This window comes from Miscanthus floridulus, chromosome 9 (genome assembly GCF_019320115.1).
Source record: "Miscanthus floridulus cultivar M001 chromosome 9, ASM1932011v1, whole genome shotgun sequence".
NCBI classification, from domain to species: domain Eukaryota; kingdom Viridiplantae; phylum Streptophyta; class Magnoliopsida; order Poales; family Poaceae; genus Miscanthus; species Miscanthus floridulus.
This window is the reverse complement of record NC_089588.1, coordinates 100373598-100391173: the sequence shown is the minus strand read 5'-3', so window position 1 is coordinate 100391173 and position 17576 is coordinate 100373598. Positions and strand designations below refer to the sequence as shown.

At 48.2% G+C, this 17576-nt stretch overlaps 3 protein-coding genes across 5 annotated transcripts in view; 2 read left to right on the top strand and 1 right to left on the bottom strand.

The window, feature by feature from the left end:
* LOC136484016 (uncharacterized) overlaps positions 1–5920 on the top strand; it is a 40623-nt gene extending 34703 nt beyond the window's left edge. The window contains exon 3 of the mRNA XM_066481185.1: positions 5893–5920. The gene's annotated coding sequence lies outside the window, so the exon portion shown is untranslated. The remainder of the gene's footprint in view (positions 1–5892) is intronic.
* LOC136484017 (uncharacterized) lies at positions 1350–8593 on the top strand. Of its 3 annotated transcripts, XR_010765723.1 has the most exons (5): positions 1350–1586; positions 2694–5869; positions 6539–6609; positions 7206–7301; positions 7891–8593. XR_010765723.1 is itself a non-coding variant. In XM_066481188.1 (3 exons), exon 3 carries the CDS (start codon positions 2747–2749, stop codon positions 5696–5698), a length of 2952 nt encoding a protein of 983 aa, XP_066337285.1. In that variant the 5' UTR covers positions 1350–1586; positions 2010–2290; positions 2694–2746; the 3' UTR covers positions 5699–6234. The 3 variants fall into 3 exon arrangements, 2 of the variants coding, with proteins under 2 accessions (XP_066337285.1, XP_066337284.1); XM_066481188.1 differs by lacking the exons at positions 6539–6609; positions 7206–7301; positions 7891–8593 and adding an exon at positions 2010–2290 and having other exon boundaries at positions 2694–6234; XM_066481187.1 differs by lacking the exons at positions 6539–6609; positions 7206–7301; positions 7891–8593 and having other exon boundaries at positions 2694–6234.
* A 7072-nt stretch (positions 8594–15665) lies between these two features.
* Positions 15666–16523, bottom strand: LOC136480404 (L-type lectin-domain containing receptor kinase SIT2-like). Its single transcript, XM_066477956.1, has one exon. The coding sequence runs from the start codon at positions 16521–16523 to the stop codon at positions 15666–15668; it is 858 nt and encodes a 285-aa protein (XP_066334053.1).
* Positions 16524–17576: the final 1053 nt, after the last annotated feature.

Here is a 17576-nt window from a genome sequence, read left to right as displayed (position 1 = left end):
CTAATATTATTTTCCTGGTTCACATTCAAAAGAAAATAGCTCTAAAAAACACTATGAAAGAAAATATATTAGTATGGTATAATACAATAGTCTACCAGAAAAAGGAAATAAAGTAGGCAAATAGCGTTTCATTCTGTAAACATTGTTTTATGAACTTCATTAAGTGACCATTAGCAATAAAAAAATACTTGTTCAGTATGTAATTAGTGCAGGCAAATCAAGGTGCCTGAGCCAGGCTACCGTTTCCCTACGCCTGGTGCTCGTGCTGCTGCCTGGCTCAGGCTGTCCGCACCACAGCTCCAAACCGTCCTGAACTGCAAATATACAGTTCAGACTCCCGCACTGCACAACTCTATCTACTCCCCAATCATTCCGTTTGCTACAGGGAATCTGCAAACCCAGCGTCCGTCCTCTCCACCGCCATCCTCTCCACCGCAACAACCGCTCCTCTCGCGGCAGCCTTGCGAAGTGTCCGTGTTCTCCCCGACGGCATCCTAGGGAAGCCGGTGGTCTCCCTCAAATCCGAGGGCATAGGGGGCGGAGGGGAGGAGGAGGCAGTGCAGGGGCTGGTCAGCGAAGGGGGCCGGGAGGCGCCACTCACCTTGTCGTCGGCGGCGGAGAGAGTTGAGGCGGGCACGGACGGACTCGGAGGAGAGCTCTACAGCGCGGTCGCCGATTCGCCATCGACGGAGAAGGTAATCCCTATCCCTGCAGTCTGTGCAACCTCTAGATCTGGAGGCGCTCTCCCGCCGTGGTCCAGCATTCTCGAGCTCGAACGACTCCAGTAGCTCTAAGACGTCGTCATCAACAATCAAATGAAAATCATCTTCGTCCTCCTCTTCCTCTATCACCCACGTTCTACACATGGAAGAACCAAAGCAGCCTGCCATGGCCGTGGAGGGAACAGGTGACGGGGGTGGATAGAACAGGACCTCGATGAAGTGGAGGGAATAGGCGACGAACCCTAGCAGCCAGCCATGCCGAGATCAAATCCGGCTATTTGGGCTGCCAGATGGGGCATATGATAGCTCAAATGGATGCTTCTAGGCCATGACCACTCTTAGCTACAAGGAATCGACGAGGAGCTCAGCGGATAGGAAGGAGACGGCGGTGCAGTCCACGCTCAGTGACGGCAACGGCAGGTTCGTTTGTTCGTTGAGTCGGGGATCGAAATACAGGCGGCTGGCGGCTGGCGGCTGGCAGCGTGGCGGCTGGCAGCGTTCCAAGGTGAGTAACCTGTACAGGCTGATGGGCCATGTGGGCCATGCCCAGTTTACAGGCTGCTTTAGCGGAGGAGCGGTGCGCTTAGCCTCAGGAAGATTCTCAGGGCTTCATCCAAATGGCACACAGGCAGCTTCCACCTTCCAGGCGAGCTCTCAGCCAGGCACTCTTGTGTCTCTTCCAGGTGGGGCCGCACGGAACGTCCAGCTCCAAGGTGAACGCATTCAACACTGGCGCAACCACTCGGCCGCTCCCCAGTCCCCACTGGCCACCGATCCACCCGCCGCCCCCGACGCCGGGCGACTCGTCGCCAGCCTCCCTCCGTCCTCCCCAGTCACCCAGCTCAGGCGCACCTCTCTGCTCCGGTTAGTTAACCCCGCCCCTTGTCCCCTTTCCCCCTTCCCCTTTCTTGGATCGCTCGCGCGAGGCTGGCCTAGGTTAATGGTCGCGGGTCACGCATTCGCCCCGTGGGACCTGTCCGGCCGGTCGTTGAGAGAAAGATTTCCGTTTTTTTAGTCGCGTTGGAGGGTTAATGCCGCCTCATCCGGTAGGATTCTGAGGATTAGTGTTGATGGTGATGCTAGATTTATGCAGCTGCGGCCCCACATGCTCGCCATTATTTTAATCGATTGTGAAGAGGCAGTGATCTCTGCGGGCAAGTTGCACTTTTTTTCGTAAGTTAAGTCACGGATGGTGGGGCTTTCTGCATCTCGTATCTGAACTTCTTGACTCCTGCATTAAGAAATGGAACACCTTTAACATGCTGTATATTTTAATCGATTGTGAAGAGGTGGCAGAGTTGCGGTTGCGGCAGGAGTTGCTGGGTTTGGCTAGGCGCCCACTACTAATAAGTCTTTACCTGATACAAGACATTGGTGTTTCGGATCTCTGTTTCATGTACCTGTTCTTATTGGGTTTTATGTCTGTGTATGCGATGGCCAGATCTAAGACTGTTTACTGTGGTTTGTGTGATATCTAACTTTTCTGCGCATCTGTCACCTGCGACTATTCGTATTCATTATTCAACAGTACGTGCATCGGAGCTGGCTGACTTGATTAGACAAGAAATGTGAGTAAATCATACCTTTTGTGTTGATAGAAGTGTAAACGAATTTGGATCAAATCACTGCAAGAAACAAGTAATGGGCTAATGGCACAGTCAGTTCAAGATTTAGTTACCATTTTAGGTTATATCTGGCTAGCTCCAGTCCAATGAAATGTCACGGTTACAAGGCTTACGCCTGAACTGTTGTCTGTGCTTTATTGCTTTCGTCTGTTATGTCATGTCCAATTCTGCTAGTAGTAAACTTAAATGTATTTTCATCTACTCTGAATTCTTAATTCATGTGTGTGGTTAATGTTGTTATATATCCATGATAGTAGTATCCTTGTGTAATTGTCAGGTTCATCTATAGCTTTTGTCAGAGGCGCATATTTTTGTTACCAACAACATTATTTTTTTATACATGCAGGACCTGATTATTGCATAAATGTGAAAATTGTTTGGGATAAATTGCAAGATAGCATGATGGAATGCAATAGAGAAGAAGCCGTAAGGGCTAGAAGAATTGCTTTAAAGAAGTTGGAGAAAAGAGATTTTTCTGGTGCCCAAAGGGTTGCACTTCAGGCTCAAAGGCTTTATCCAGAGCTGGAGAACTTATCCCAGTTGTTAACTGTCTGCAAAGTGTACTGTGCGGCTGAGGCAAAGATCAACAGGCAGTTGGACTGGTATGGTATCCTTCAAGTACAGGTAACAGCGGATGACACTGTGATAAGGAAGAAATATGATGAACTTGCATTTTGGCTTCATCCCAACAAAAATACTCTGCCTGGTGCTGAAGCTGCTTTCAAGTTGGTTTCAGAAGCTCATCTGATATTGTCTGATCATGTGAAGCGATCTTGCTATGACATCAAAAGACAGACTGCTGGGCTATCAGACATAACTCTTGGAAAAAGAAGCGGGGCTAGACATTTACAACCATATGATTGTGCAATTGTTTTCTGGACTGCATGTCCACACTGTCAGAAGCGATTTGTCTACTACCAGCGGAACTTTTTGGCCATGTGTGTTGACTGTGGCAAAAATTTCTTTGCGTTTAAGTTGATTGAGCAGGCTGTGCCCTCGAGATTCCTGTCAGTTGCACCTGATAATTCTCAAGTTTCACTACAAATGGTTTCACGTCAACAATGCGGTGTCCCTGATCAACTGATACAGTACACAGAGCTTCGTTGTACAGGAGGGAGCATGGATTCCGAACCAACAGTGGATTCCAAATGTACTGAGGAACATATAATGTGGTTTGGAATCTCAGGTGTCCATGTGAAAGGTAGTTCAGAGACAAGAAGTAATGTAGTTCAGTGTTCAGCAGTAAACCAATCTCACACTTCATCACCTTCTGTAGACAAAGGTGCAACTGGAAGTACGATGTTAGAGTCTCCTGCTTCTGATGTTGTCAACCAGAACTTTGGTAGAGAGGATGCATCTATAGTGCCAAAAGCTGCAGGGTCATGCAATCTTCAGATGTTTGGCAAGAGGAAGCATGATGATTGTGCTGACAGAGGCCATAGTAGGGACTCTTGTATCAATAAGAGGCGAAGTAAGGATAGTTCACTTTCTGATGCTAATTCCACTGCTGATAAAATGTATAATGATGATGTTGCTGTTGCTAACACTCAAGCTGCCAAACATGTTTCTGACACCATGGACAGCCAAGGTGAAGGAAATGCAACACATGAAGGTAGTCAGAAAAAGTACAAGGAGGAAGCTACATATATTGCTAATCAGACGCATGGCAATCCTGGGATTGCCTATGGCTGCACTGGTAGCATCCGCAGCAGGGACCCTTGTAACAATGACAGACAAAGGAAGGACAATTCACTTGCTGACACTAATTCAACTGATGATAAAGTGTGTAGTGATAATGTTGCTGCTGGTGAAAATCAAGCTGTTGAACCTGTTCCCAGCACATTGGACAGCCAAGACGAGGGAAATGCAACACAAGAAGGCAGTCAGCAAAAGTACAAGAAGGATGGGATGGATATTGCTAATGAGACGCATTATAATCCTGTGATTACCTATGAGTGTTCAGATTTCTTTGACTTCGGAACGTTAAGAAAAGTTAACAGGATAGCAGTTAATCAAATCTGGGCAATTTATGATGATCATGATTGCATGCCGAGAAATTATGCTCAGATAAATCACGTCGATGCTTCCAACAATAATGTTCAGTTGACTTGGCTGGAACACAACACAGTGAATTTACCAGAGACCAGATGGACTCGTAAAGAATTGCCTGTTGCACGTGGAAACTTCCGCTTAGGAGAGACATGTGTACTAGAAGACCCATCCATGTACTTATCTCACAAAGTTTCATGGGTAGCAGGCAAAAATAGGACTTCATTTGAAATTCATCCTAAGAAAGGCGAGATATGGGCTCTTTACAAAGAATCAAGTTTGCTGCGGAGAGAAACTGATAATCATCAATCTGTTGACTTTGATGTTGTGGAAGTTTCTGATGATTCAACGAGTGTTGGTATTATCGTTTTCCCATTGGTCAAAATTGAAGGCTTTGTGAGCCTATTTGCGGAGCCCAAGGATAAAACCCATATTTTGATACCATCGAGTCAGCTACTTCGATTTTCTCACAGCATACCTTATTATAAAACAAATGGAACTGAAAAGGTAGGTGTAGGAGGGTTACTGGAACTGGATACTGCTGCTCTTCCTTGTGACTTAGCCACAGTGTTTCCTTCCATTACTCTGGATTCTTTCATCGATCTCAACAAGGAAAAAGTTACTGAGTTTATCAGTATTGCATATCCTGATTCTGAATTCTACAATTTCGTCCAAGACCGCTCGTGCGAGAAGTTTGAGCGTGGGCAAATTTGGGCTCTCTACAGCAGTACTGATACATTTCCCAACATCTATGGTTGGATAAACAAAGTTGAGAAGGAACCATTCAAAGTACATTTGACCTGGCTCGAGACTTTTCCTCAGGGGGTGGATAAGCATTGGTTGGAGCAGGACATCCCTGTGAGCTGTGGTGAATTTGTGATCCGGAATTCAACAACTGAGCATTGTGAAACCTGTGCTTTCTCTCATTTAGTGGTAAGCAGGTGGGAAATTGGTACAAAGCATCAGATCAATATTCTTCCAAAGGTAGGTGAGGTCTGGGCCATCTACAAGAACTGGGCACCCGACTGGGTTCATTCCAGTAAATATCGTCCTTCCAAGTATGCCATTGGCGAGATCAGGATGTGCACTGGAACTACCACTCTGTTTGCTTTCCTGACCAAAGTTGATGGCCACTTCTCTGTGTTCAAGCCTGATGTGCAGAAAGGAGCACTGGAGGTACCAAGGAAAGAGAACCTGAGGTTTTCTCATCGGATACCATCATTCCGCCTGACAAAAGAGAATGGTGGCAAGCTCTGTGGCTTCTATGAGCTTGACCCTGCTGCTATTCCCGACCTTCTTTAGGAAGGATCTTCCCTGAATCTCAAGACTGCAAGGGCAAATCTGTCAACTTCTAGGGTGTTCTGCTTAGCTTAACCTATTCATGTATCCAGAACCATGCTATCTTCTGTTGATATGTATCCTCCTCTGTGGTACACATGTTTGTGGAAAGTAAACTGAATTGTCACAGTACTGGTATGTACTTGTTAAGTTATCAGGTCCTCAGTGTTTGTGTCAAGGTTGTTGTTGGTTGTTTCTTTTAAGCCTTTTATTGTGTATTTTATTCTACGTTTGGATTTCATAGGTTCTCTGTAGCTTCTCTCCTATGATTTTGATTGCTTTTCGCGAATCCCGAATAGTAAGTGCTGTTGTGAAATTATACTTTTAATATATTTCTGCTCAGGAACATCTGGTGTTATTTTTGGGTGCTGGATACTTGATGTGTCAATCAAATGTCTGCTTCACAAATCATAATGCTAACATCGGTTTGCTGGTTTGGTTGGGTGACCAAATATATGAATATTCTTGAGAAACTGGGTAGCGCAACTTGAAATTTCAACTGTGCTGCGACGATCCTAAGTTGAATTACTGGGATGATTGTTCTATGCTGCTTGTATTTTCTGTTCTTGCTTCAGCGTGATCATTCCTTCATTATTAGTTATTTCCTTGGATGCAGAGTTGGTGCCTATCCCTGTTCAATCATAATTTGTGAGTCTTTGTTTATTTAAAAGTAACATGTCACTGTTACCTTTACATGGAAGAAAAATATAAAGGCATTAAGTCCTGAATCCTTGTAGCTCTATATGCACTTTTCCCTTTCTCTCTTTTGACTAGCTTCAATTGAAATTTGTTTTTCTTGAACAGGGTTAAATTTTGTTTTGGCCACTTTTCCACAATTGTTTAGTTTTCTGTTGAAAGAAAAGGGTTCATGAAAGGTGATGGAAGTTTCATTTCTCAGCAGTGTACTTTTGAAGTTTGTCAATTAATTTATGTTACCTCCTAGGGTCATATAGCTGCGTCAAATTTTTAGACCTACACTGCAGCCTGCAGGTAGCTTTGTTGGCTGCTAGGTGCTGAGAACAAATACATCCAGGGGCACAAAGGTTAAAGGATAGATAAGACATTTGTACCTTCTTTTTTTATCTAGAAGGCCGGTTTCATGTTCAGTTACCGTGATGATGTGATTATAGAAAATTGGATCCATCAATGTAGATTTAGCAACAACCTCCCCTGTAAACAACTGACCATAGTAATTCAGAGCACCAATAACTCAACATGGTTTGACCACTTGCTCATCATAGTTCTTGCTGTTATACAGTAACCTACAAAAAAGGCTTCACATTTATGTTTTTGGGTTCTGCCACACTTGTGAAATGTATGATTACAAAATATAGCTGTTTTTATATTAGAGAAAGGAAAAATACAATTTGCATAGCTTTACCAACAGAAATCCTTACTTTGTCAGAATATTGGAAGTTCTTTCATTTAAATGTGCTTACTTGCAGCTCCTACAACTGATAACTTTCTGCAGCTTCTACAACTGATAACTTTCTATCTTCCACTTTGGGGGGCGCCATTCTCCATATAGGGTTGATATACTATGAAGTTGCTCAAGTGCTCAACACAGGTAAGCACACTTCCAGTCAACAGTCTTCTCCCTATATATCTGAGAGTTACCAATGTCTTCACTGCAACTCTGTAGCTCTTTGTCATATTCTGGTAGAAATACTCTTTTCCTCATTATTTAATTTGCTATATCGCTACAAAGACCAGGGAACTGACAATATGAACCATTTGAAGCATCCTATTAGAATGAAACTAGTACGATAAGTGTTCAGCAAATGCAGAAATGCCACCATTGTAAACACTAAACAATGGTCCTTCTTTGAGAACTATTTTAGGGTAAAAGATTGCACTAGCCAGTCATCCTGGAAGAACAAATAATGTTTCAACACATGCAACAGTTAGCATTAAAGTATTGTACTACAATTCTATTTCATATTATCCAATTTTGATTCGCATCACACTAAAATTAATTAATGAAAAAACCTTGGTAATTTTAAGTTAGCATATAGCTTTATGGTACACACACAAGTATTTGGCTCTACAAATTGGCATAATATGTTGCTATCTTGCCTTTTCTTTTTGTTTTGTTTTTTTCTATCCTTCCTTAGCATTTACACACTGTACAAAATCTTTTTTACCCAAAAATACAGCAAGGGAGACCCCCACTATAAGAGCTTTTTATTATTTATGAAAAAGAAAGAAAAAGACAGCAGATAGATTGGCCCGGCGCGGCCTTCCCCATCCAAGCAAATGCCCATTGTGTGACCAAGAAGATGAGGACATTCAGCACCTTCTCATTGGTTGTGTGTTTGCAAGACAATTTTTGTATTATCTTTTGCATGGTGTTGGACTCTCTATTCTCACCCCACAAGCAACAGAACTCTCCTGGGAGGACTGGTGGATGAAAGCAGAAGCTGCTGTAGACGGTGACAGAGGGAAAGGGTTGAACACCCTCATCACGCTTGGTGCATGGACCATTTGGAGGCATAGAAATGATTGTGTTTTCAATGGAGCCACCCCCAGACTGGACACGGCGCTGCTCCTTGCAAAGGAAGAAGCCGAGTTATGGTGTTTGGCAGGAGCGAAGGGCCTCTCCCTCACTGCCAGGGGGGTCTCTTAGGGGCTGTTTGTTTTGGTCCGGTCATTTCTTTTAAAATTTTCAGGTGATCAGTTTATCAAGTTTTTAGGAGGTGCGTGTGTGTGTCTGGGTCTATGTACGACTCTTTCTTCTCCTTTTAATGAAATGCTACGCAGCTCTCCTGCGTGTTCGAGAAAAAAAAAGATGTACAAATAGAGGTTCAAAAGAACTAAACAACATGGCCAACAAGAGGGTAGGAGAAACTGCACTCCGCAGAAGCAAAAGAAACTAGGAGAGGGAGTCTACTTCTGAAAATAATTGTAACTTATGGAAGGATATTCCATCCTGTACTTTGCTAGTTGCACTGCTAATTTCAACAAATTCATATACTATTGCAACAACTTTATTATATCAAATGAATGCATTTTCTTAATTGCAAATACAGGTTCATGTTTGTTCAAAAAAAAAGGTTCATGCTTTGAAGGAAATTCCTTGCCGTTGTCCAAAACAAAATTTTCAGTTGCATATTTTGTCAGGTTCCAGATTTGACATAGCATTATCTTTTGTTTCCAAAAGTTCATATTAACATAATATGCTTCTGAATTTCTGATGAAGCCTAAATAAAAGATGGTGGTCCTGACCTAATTTGGTTCTGTATTTCTATTATATACAAATTACAATAGTGCTATGAGACAACTGAAAAAGTCACTCTTTATTTGCGATTGTTTGCCATAATTGGTTAACTATATTGCTAAACAAATTTTTGCTCAGGGTAGAAATACAATCGCACCAATTTTTCAGTTTTGTATGGGCTCATTAGCGGAGCAAACCTACAATCTTTTTTCTTTCCTTTTCCAGTAGATTTCACTATTTCAGTATTGCATATTCACACAAAATTTGAGTTTTTTTTTATGTTTCTTACTATAATTTCTACATCTACTACTACTTATCAGTAATTGTTGTTTGTTTTGAACATGTGAAAAATGATAAATGGTGTATTCTCATGTCCACATATATTGCTTGTGCTTACTGATCAAGTTTCTACAGTTGATCAATCTGTCAAGCCTTCCTTATTAATTTTAATTTTCTGTAGCTTTGCAGTGCAGCATAGACCTTTGATTACTTACACAATGTTCTGATTTTAGCTTTTTCCACGACTACAGAAACGTTTGTAGCAACGGGATAATTTTTTTGTATGGGCGGCTGGTGATGGAGCCGCCCCTATAGTGGCGTGCTTGGGACCAAGGAGACCAGCCGCCCCTACAAATGGAGCAGTAGGGACGGCTAGTGATACGAGACGTCCCTACAAATGGGTCGGATTTGTAGGGGCAGCTCACTCACCAGCCGCCCTCGGTGTTTCTATTTATAGGGGCGATTCCTGAGTTAGCCGCCCCTACAAATATTTTTGTAGAAAGGAGATTGGAAAAACACCCCACCCCTAATGAGGGGGGTGACCTCTATTATATAGCCAATCAGGCTTGGTATATAAGGAATACAATCAGTGTATATGGAAGGAATGAACAAGCTTCCTAATACACATATATACTTCCTAATACCCGCCTGCAGTCGTAGCGGGAGGATCACGGACGCAAAGACTGGACCGAAACTCAGTGAACAATGTAGTTGGAAGGCCCTTCGTCATGATGTCCGCGAACTGGTGAGAGGACGACACATGGAGGACCGGGACCTCACCCAAGGCCACCTGCTCAAGGACAAAGTGCATGTCAATCTCGATGTGCTTCGTGCGCCGATGATGCACCGGGTTGGCTGTCATGTAGACTGCACTCATGTTGTCACAGTAGACAATAGTGGCCGAAGCAAGCGGGACATGAAGCTCCTGGAGAAGTTGGCGCAGCTAGCAACATTCGGCCACAGCATGAGCCACAGCACGATACTCCGCCTCAGCGCTGGATCGAGACACCGTGGTCTAGCGCTTGGAGGACCAAGACACTAGATTGTCGCCGAGGTAGACGTAGAAGTCGGAGGTGGAGCGTCGAGAGTCCGAGCAACCAGCCCAGTCGGCGTTGGAGTAGGCAGTCAGAGACTAAACAGAGCCGGTGCCGATGTGAAGTTCGGAGGAGAGTGTGCCCTTCACATAGCGCAGGATGTGCTTGATTAGGGCCATATGGGGCTCGCGCGGATCATGCATGAAGAGGCACACCTGCTGAACCGCATACACCAAATCTGGTCTAGTCAGGGTGAGGTACTGAAGGGCCCCAGCAAGGCTTCGGTACTCAGAGCCGTCCTAGAGCTTGGCGCTATCCTGTGCGGAGAGCTTGGCATGAGTGTCAACGGGAGTCGCTGTAGAGTGACACTCAGCCATGCCAGCACGCTGAAGAAGATCCAGGGCATACTGTCGCTGAGACAGGAACAGGCCCTGGGAAGAACGCGTCACTGAGATGCCGAGGAAGTGATGCAGGGCTCCAAGATCTGTCATGGCGAACTCAGAGTGAAGGCGCCCCATGATGTGCTGGAGAAGAGTCGAGGACGACGCGGTGAGGACGATGTCATCGGCATAGAGCAGCAGATAGGCGATGCTCAGCCCCTCTTTGTAGACAAAGAGGGACGTGTCAGAGACGGAGGTGACGAAGCCGAGCTGTCGAATGTAGAGGTGAACCGCTGGTACCACGCCCTCGGTGCCTGCTTCAATCCATACAAGGACTTCTAGAGGAGACAGACGTGATCTGGAGCGGTGGGGTTGACGAAGCCGAGAGGCTGCTGGCAGTAGACAGTCTCAGCGAGATGGCCGTAAAGAAACATGTTCTTCATGTCTAGCTGGTGGATCGGCTAGGCGCGAGAAGCGGCGATGATGAGGACGGTCTGTATCGTCGCTGGTTTGACAACCGGACTGAAGGTCTTGTCGTAGTCGATGTCGTGGCGCTGAGAGAAGCCTTGGACCACCCAATGTGCCTTGTGCTGGGCGAGTGACCCATCAACATGGAACTTATGCCGGAATATCCACTTGCCCAACACGACATTGGCACTGGGCGGCCGCGGGATGAGGCGCCAAGTGTCGTTGTCCATGAGAGCTTGGAACTCGTCGACCATGGCAGCACGCCAGTTGGCGTCAGCTAGAGCACTGCAGTAGTTTGGCCCCAGTCAAGCCCTGGTAGGACACCCGCTGAATGGCCCTAGTCATAGTCTGAGTGATAGGGCGTGTAGGAGTAGGAGGTGGCGACGATGCCAGGACTACGGGCGCCTAAGGTGCCACGGGCGCAGGTGGCGGCAGCAGAGGTGTGGGCACCGGGGCTGCTGGTGCCAAGACCATGGGCATCGGCGTTGCAGGAGGCACCGAAGCAGGTGCCGTAGCCGCTGGTGGCCGCCTGGTGTAGTGATGAGGCAGTGGCAGCACCAGCTGGCTGTAGGCGTTGGGCGGCTGGTGGAACCCACAACTGCAGGAGCAGGGACGATGTCCAAGCGGGCCGTACCGGCAGTTGAGGAAGAGGGCGGCGTCCTTCCCATAGATGGAGCGTGGTACACGACTGGGCCACGTACCAGGATTGCGGGGTCATCGTCGGGAAGTTCTTGCAAAACAGCGGGTGATGGCCGTGGCTACGCAACATCTGAGGACAGAGCGACCGAGGCAAGAGTAGGAGCAGCAGAGGGGCTCGACAAGAGGAAGTCGAGCTATGATGGGTGAGTAGGGTGGGAGGAGAAAGGAAAATGGACTCATCAAAGACAACATGGCGAGAGATGACGACTCGACGGGTGGATAGGTCAAGGCAGCGGTACCCTTTTTTGGGACGAAGGGTAACCAAGGAAGACACAGGCTGCAGATCAAGGAGCAAGCTTGTGGCGTGCCGTGGCTGAGAGATTAGGGTAGCACAAACAACCGAATACACGCAAGTGAGAGCATTCGGGGGGCTAGGAGTAGAGGAGTTGGTAGGGAATGTTATTCTGAACAGCATAACAAGGGTGCCTATTCAGAAGACAGGTGGCGATGGCGAGTGCCTCGGCCCAGTATGGGGCGCCCATGGAGGCGTGAATCAGTAGGGTGCGAGTCACATTATTAAGGGTGCAGAGGACACGCTCAGCTTTCCCATTCTGAGGAGAAGTATAGGGACATGAGAGGCGCAGGTGGATGCCCTGAGAAGTCAAAAAAGATGTGAGAGTCTTATTGACAAACTCGGTTCGGTTGTCAGCCTATATGCTGCGAACGGGAAGACTGAACTATGTATTGGCATATGCACAGAAGTCTATGATGTGTTTGGCGACTTTAGACTTGTGAACAAGAGGAGTCATCCAACAGAAATGTGAGAAGTCATCCAAAATGACAAGGTAGTAGCGATAACCAGAAACACTACCTACCGGAGAAGTCCAGACATCACAATGGACTAACTCAAAAGGAGTGGAACCGCGAGAGCTGGAATTAGAGAAAGGTAACCGCACATGTTTCCCTAATTGACATGAGTGACATAGAGTGTGACTGTCTTTATTACAAGTAATGGATGCTTTCTGTCTAAGTGTAGTGATGGCGGTAGGACCAGGATGACCGAGACGGAGATGCCACAAATTGGAGGAGATGGCGAGACCGGCGTGGGGTGCTATAGAGCTTGCGACTGGAGGAAAGGTGTAAAGATCGCCGATGCTATTACAGCAAAGAATCTCACGTCTGGTCGGAAAATCCTTGATAGAAAAACCAAAAGCGTTAAACTCTATGGTGCGGTTATTATCCTTAGTAAACTGACGAACGAAATCAGATTACGGATTAAGGAAGGGACAACAAGGATGTTGTTAAGCTGAAAACTGGAGGTGGGGGTGGTGAGGGTAGAGTTGCCACGGCACGTGATTGGAAGGGTGTGGCCATTACCTATAGTAATGGAGGAGTGAGATAGAGGGAGTCGGGAAAGAAGAATACCATTCGTAGACGACATGTGGCCGGAGGCTCCTGAGTCAACGACCCAGCCACCATTCTACAGCGCCATCTGGTTTAAGGTAGCGACCAGTCCTGCTTGATCCTAGGTGGGCGCTTGAGTGGGGACGTAGGCAGCTTGGGCCTGCGGGGGTTGGCCCAGAAGACTAGGGGCGCCGGCGCGCCAGCCCCCGCTGCCCTGACTGCTGGCCTGCTGGAAGCCTGGAGCGCCATAGGAGGTGTCTCCAGGACTAAAATAGAATCATGGGCTGGTGGGGCGAGGGTTGCCGGATGGGGCCTAGAAGCCGCCGCCGCCCTTCTTTTGCTGCCACCGCTTCTTGCTGCCACCGTCGCCGCTGGTGCAGCCGTCGCTACCGCTGCGGCTGCCGCCATTGGTGCTACTGTCGCCGGGCTAAACAGGTCTAGCAGGTGGGCAACACCCGCCTAGACAGCCAGAGGAGGAGGATGAAGGGTTCTCGGCAAGCAGGGGGATGGAGTTGGAGACCTTCTCCTCATTAGCAAGGCAAAGTTCCTTTAGAGCAAGCATGTCCCGCGCCTGGTTGAAGGACAGGAAGCCAGCGGTGGAGTTAGCGATGTCATTGGCTGTGGTGGTGAAGTAGGGGTTGAGGCTGCGGAGTAGGTTCAGGACAAGCTACGAGTCCTGAACGGGATGACCGACGTCGCGAAGGGTGTCGACGAGGGTCTTCATGCAGCCGCAGTACTCAACGACGGAGGAGTCGCCCTACGTCATGGAGTGGAAATCATGGCTGAGGAAGATCACCCGGGACTGCCTGTTGGCGCGGAAGAGTCCCTCGGTGGCGAGCCAGAGGTCCCGTGCGGTCTGGTTGTCATTGGTCATGGCGAGGTTGAGGACGGAGTCATTGATGGAGCCAAAGAACTAGGAGCGGACACAGCAGTCCGCCTGACCCCAAGCAGGATCCTGGGGGCAAGGGGCCATCGTGCCATCGATGTGCTACCAGAGGCTGAACTTACCGCACACTGACTTGAAGTACGACGCCCATCTAGAGTAGGCAGTGGACTTCATCGTCAGCGTCACGGGAATATGGGACTTGACGTTGACGGTGGCATAGGGTTGGATGGTAGGGGAGATGAAGCCATCGCCGTCGGGCGTGTCGCTAGCAGGAGCACCAGAGAAGTTGTCGGTGGCAGTGGGCGGCACAGAGGTGCCACCATTGGTAGCAGGAGGCGGACTAGAGGGCGGCACATGGCTAGCAGTAGGGGCTGTGGGGGCGCCGGATCCAGATACGGTGGCCATGGCACAGCAGGCCAGGAGGGGAAGGCGCAGGGCGGCAGGGGGAGAAGGCGCAGGGAGAAGAGAGGAGGCTCAGGATCTAATGCTCTGATACCGTATAGAAAGGAGATTGGGAAAACACCTCACCCCTAATGAGGGGGTGACCTCTATTATATAGCCAATCAGGCTTGGTATATAAGGAATACAATCAGTGTACATGGAAGGAATGAACAAGCTTCCTAATACACATATATACTTCCTAATAATTTTTCAATTTATTTTAATTATTAATTCTGTAATTCATTCATATATAAAGAAAATAATATAAATTTATAAATTCATTGCACGACCGATCCTTAAAGTATTGAGCGGGTTTTATCTAGGTCCCCAAACTACGAAATCGCACGTTTGACTCCCTAACGTATTTAGATCGTCTGATCTAGGTCCAAAATACACACAAGAAGACTTAGAAGCTGACGTCGCCATCCACGTGGTCAGCCACGTACACGCGCGCTCAAGGCGTGCTCGCCCAGCCGGCCATGGCCACCGCCAACAACGATAGCCTCGTCGCTAGCCGCGCTACGACCCTGACCCTCATCGCGCTCGACCACATCGCCCTACGGCCACCCCTCCCCTGATGTTCCTTTGGCCAGATGCCGCCCCACCCCGTCCCGATGACCCACGCACGAGAGCGCTGCAGGAGCTCGCTCGACCGTGGCGGACCGCAGCGGCGAGATTCCAAAATTCATCGCTCACCGTGGATGGTTTGCAACGGGGTCCCTTCCAGGGGCTAAACAACAACTGGGCATAGTTGTGTGCAAGGAATTGGAACAGGAGGCCTTGAGTTGTGCGAATTTGGAAACGGGGAGGTGGCGGTGTTTACCGGCGTCGATGGCGGTGAGGGCGGCGAGTTTCTGGCTCGATCAAGGCCGGCCAGGCTAAGAGAGCATGCCAGCATGGGTGTAGATGGGCCAGGCACCGTCATCGCGTAGCGACTGGACCGAACGGAATATGACTCGGCGAGGGGCGCACGTGCACTGCCTCATCGGCTTGGCCTGGCGCGGCGCAGCATGCAGGAGCGGCAGCGGCAACACGTGAATGCGGCAGCAGCGGCACCGCGAGGCAAGGATAGCAGCGGAACCACGAGGCAGGGTCAGCCACAGAGGCAACGGAGCACGCGAAGGCTCTGGGGCAGTGCTCGAGTGCGTGGGTCGCCGAGGCAGGGTGCGATAATAGTAGTAGTTCACCGACCACCATGTAGCCGCCGGAGATTGATGGATTGTGTGAGCCCGTTGGTCCGAAAGCTCCACGCGAAGATGTAGTGCGAGCTCGCCAGCTTCCCAGTCGCCGAGGAGAAGCCGGCGTACATCTCCTCCCTGAAGATCGGTCGTAGGTCGAGTTTTGTCGAAATCAGCGGCCGGCGAGGTCGGTCTGCCACGGACACCGGGGCCACGGTGACGTTGAGGACGCCGCTGCCGCCGTTGTAGTCTATCCACGCCTGGATTGGCTGCGCGCTCTCCAGCATCACGGGCACCACCTTGGTGTTTCGGCCGGCATCCCCATCGCTGGTGTAGTACGCGACAGGCTCCGACACGTTGGAGATGAGGCTGTGGACGTCGACGCCGACGTGGTTGCCGTTGGTGTCGTTCATCTCCAGGTCGAGCACGGTGTCGAACTCCACTGCGAAGATGTGGTTGTCGGGGTTGCCGTAGGTGGTTGGGCCGAGGACGTCGAGGTAGACCTCGGGGGCCGCTCCGGGAAGCACGGTGGATGGGGCCACCACGAAGGCCAGGCCATGGCCGCTGCCGCTCCCGACGGTGACGATGTCGAGGACAAAGGCCGTGCTGAACGACGACAGTGGTCTCCCGCCACCGTCGAGGAAGCGTACGGGAGAGCCATGGAACGCGTGGCCGACAAGGCAGTTGCTATCGTTGGTGAGCTGGAGGGCGCCCCCGTGCAGCACTGACGCAGAGCCGTCCAGGGTCAGGTGCGCGTGCTGGAAACCTTGGTAGATGAAGTCAACATCGTCGGCCGAGCATGATGAAACCACAGGGAGAAACAACACGTAGAAACATGGAACAGAGCTGGGCGGCGCGATCATCGTCGTGTTTGAAGCGCTTGTCTTTCTCCCTCTGGAATTGAGATGTAGTGAGCACGCAACAGGGGGAAGCTACTACTGCTGTTTGGAATCGAGATGCAGTGAACATGCAGGAGCGGCAGTGGCAACGCGTGAACGCGGCAGCAGCGGCACCGCGAGGCAGGGCCAGCCACAGAGGCGATGGAGCACGCGGCCGTGCGTACGCGGAGGTGCTGGGGCAGCGCTCGAGTGCATGGGTCGCCGAGGTAGGGTGCGGCGGTAGGAGAGGGGTGGCCACGGGGCAACGAGGTCGAGCGCGATGTTGGTCAGGGTCGCTGTGGCCAGCGTGGCCGACGGCGGCCATGGCGGGCTGGGCGAGCATGTCTTGAGCGCGTGGGTACATGGCTGACCACGTGGACGACCACGTCAACTTTTAACCCTCCTCGTGTCTATTTTGAATCCAGATGAGATCACTTAAATACATTAAGAGAGCATACGTGCGATTTTGTAGTTTGGGGACCTACATGAAACTCATCTAATACTTTAAGGACCGGCCGTGCAGTTTACTCAAATATATATATATAAACAATTTTATTATATATATATATAGATATAATTCTATATTTTCTTCTTTACAAAAATAATATTTTAAAATTTTAAATTTTGAATTTCAAAACAACTAATAAATTTTAGGATAATAAATTACCTCAAATGAAAATTTTATAAACATCAAAGTTGTAGAACTCATCAAGATGTACAACTTATATTTTGGTCATCTTTTCATTTGCCAAAATTTGAAAAGGTTAAATTTTGAATTTCAATAAATGGCAACTTCAAACAAGATTTTGAAACCTTAAATAATTTTCAATAAGAAAGTCATGAACATAAAAGTTATTGAACATATTACTATCTACAACTTGTATTTTGATTATCTTTTCATTTGACTAAATTTGAACAGTTCAAATTTTGAATTTTAATAAATGACAACTTTAAACAAGATTTTGAAACTTTAAATGATTTCAACTAGAAATGTCATGAACATAAAAGCTGTTGAACTCACCACTATCTATAACTTTG

Coding starts and splice junctions, on each gene's coding strand:
- LOC136480404 (XM_066477956.1), bottom strand. CDS start 16,523: ATGATCGCGCCGCCCAGCTCTGTTCCATGTTTCTACGTGTTGTTTCTC.
- LOC136484017 (XM_066481187.1), top strand. CDS start 2,747: ATGATGGAATGCAATAGAGAAGAAGCCGTAAGGGCTAGAAGAATTGCT.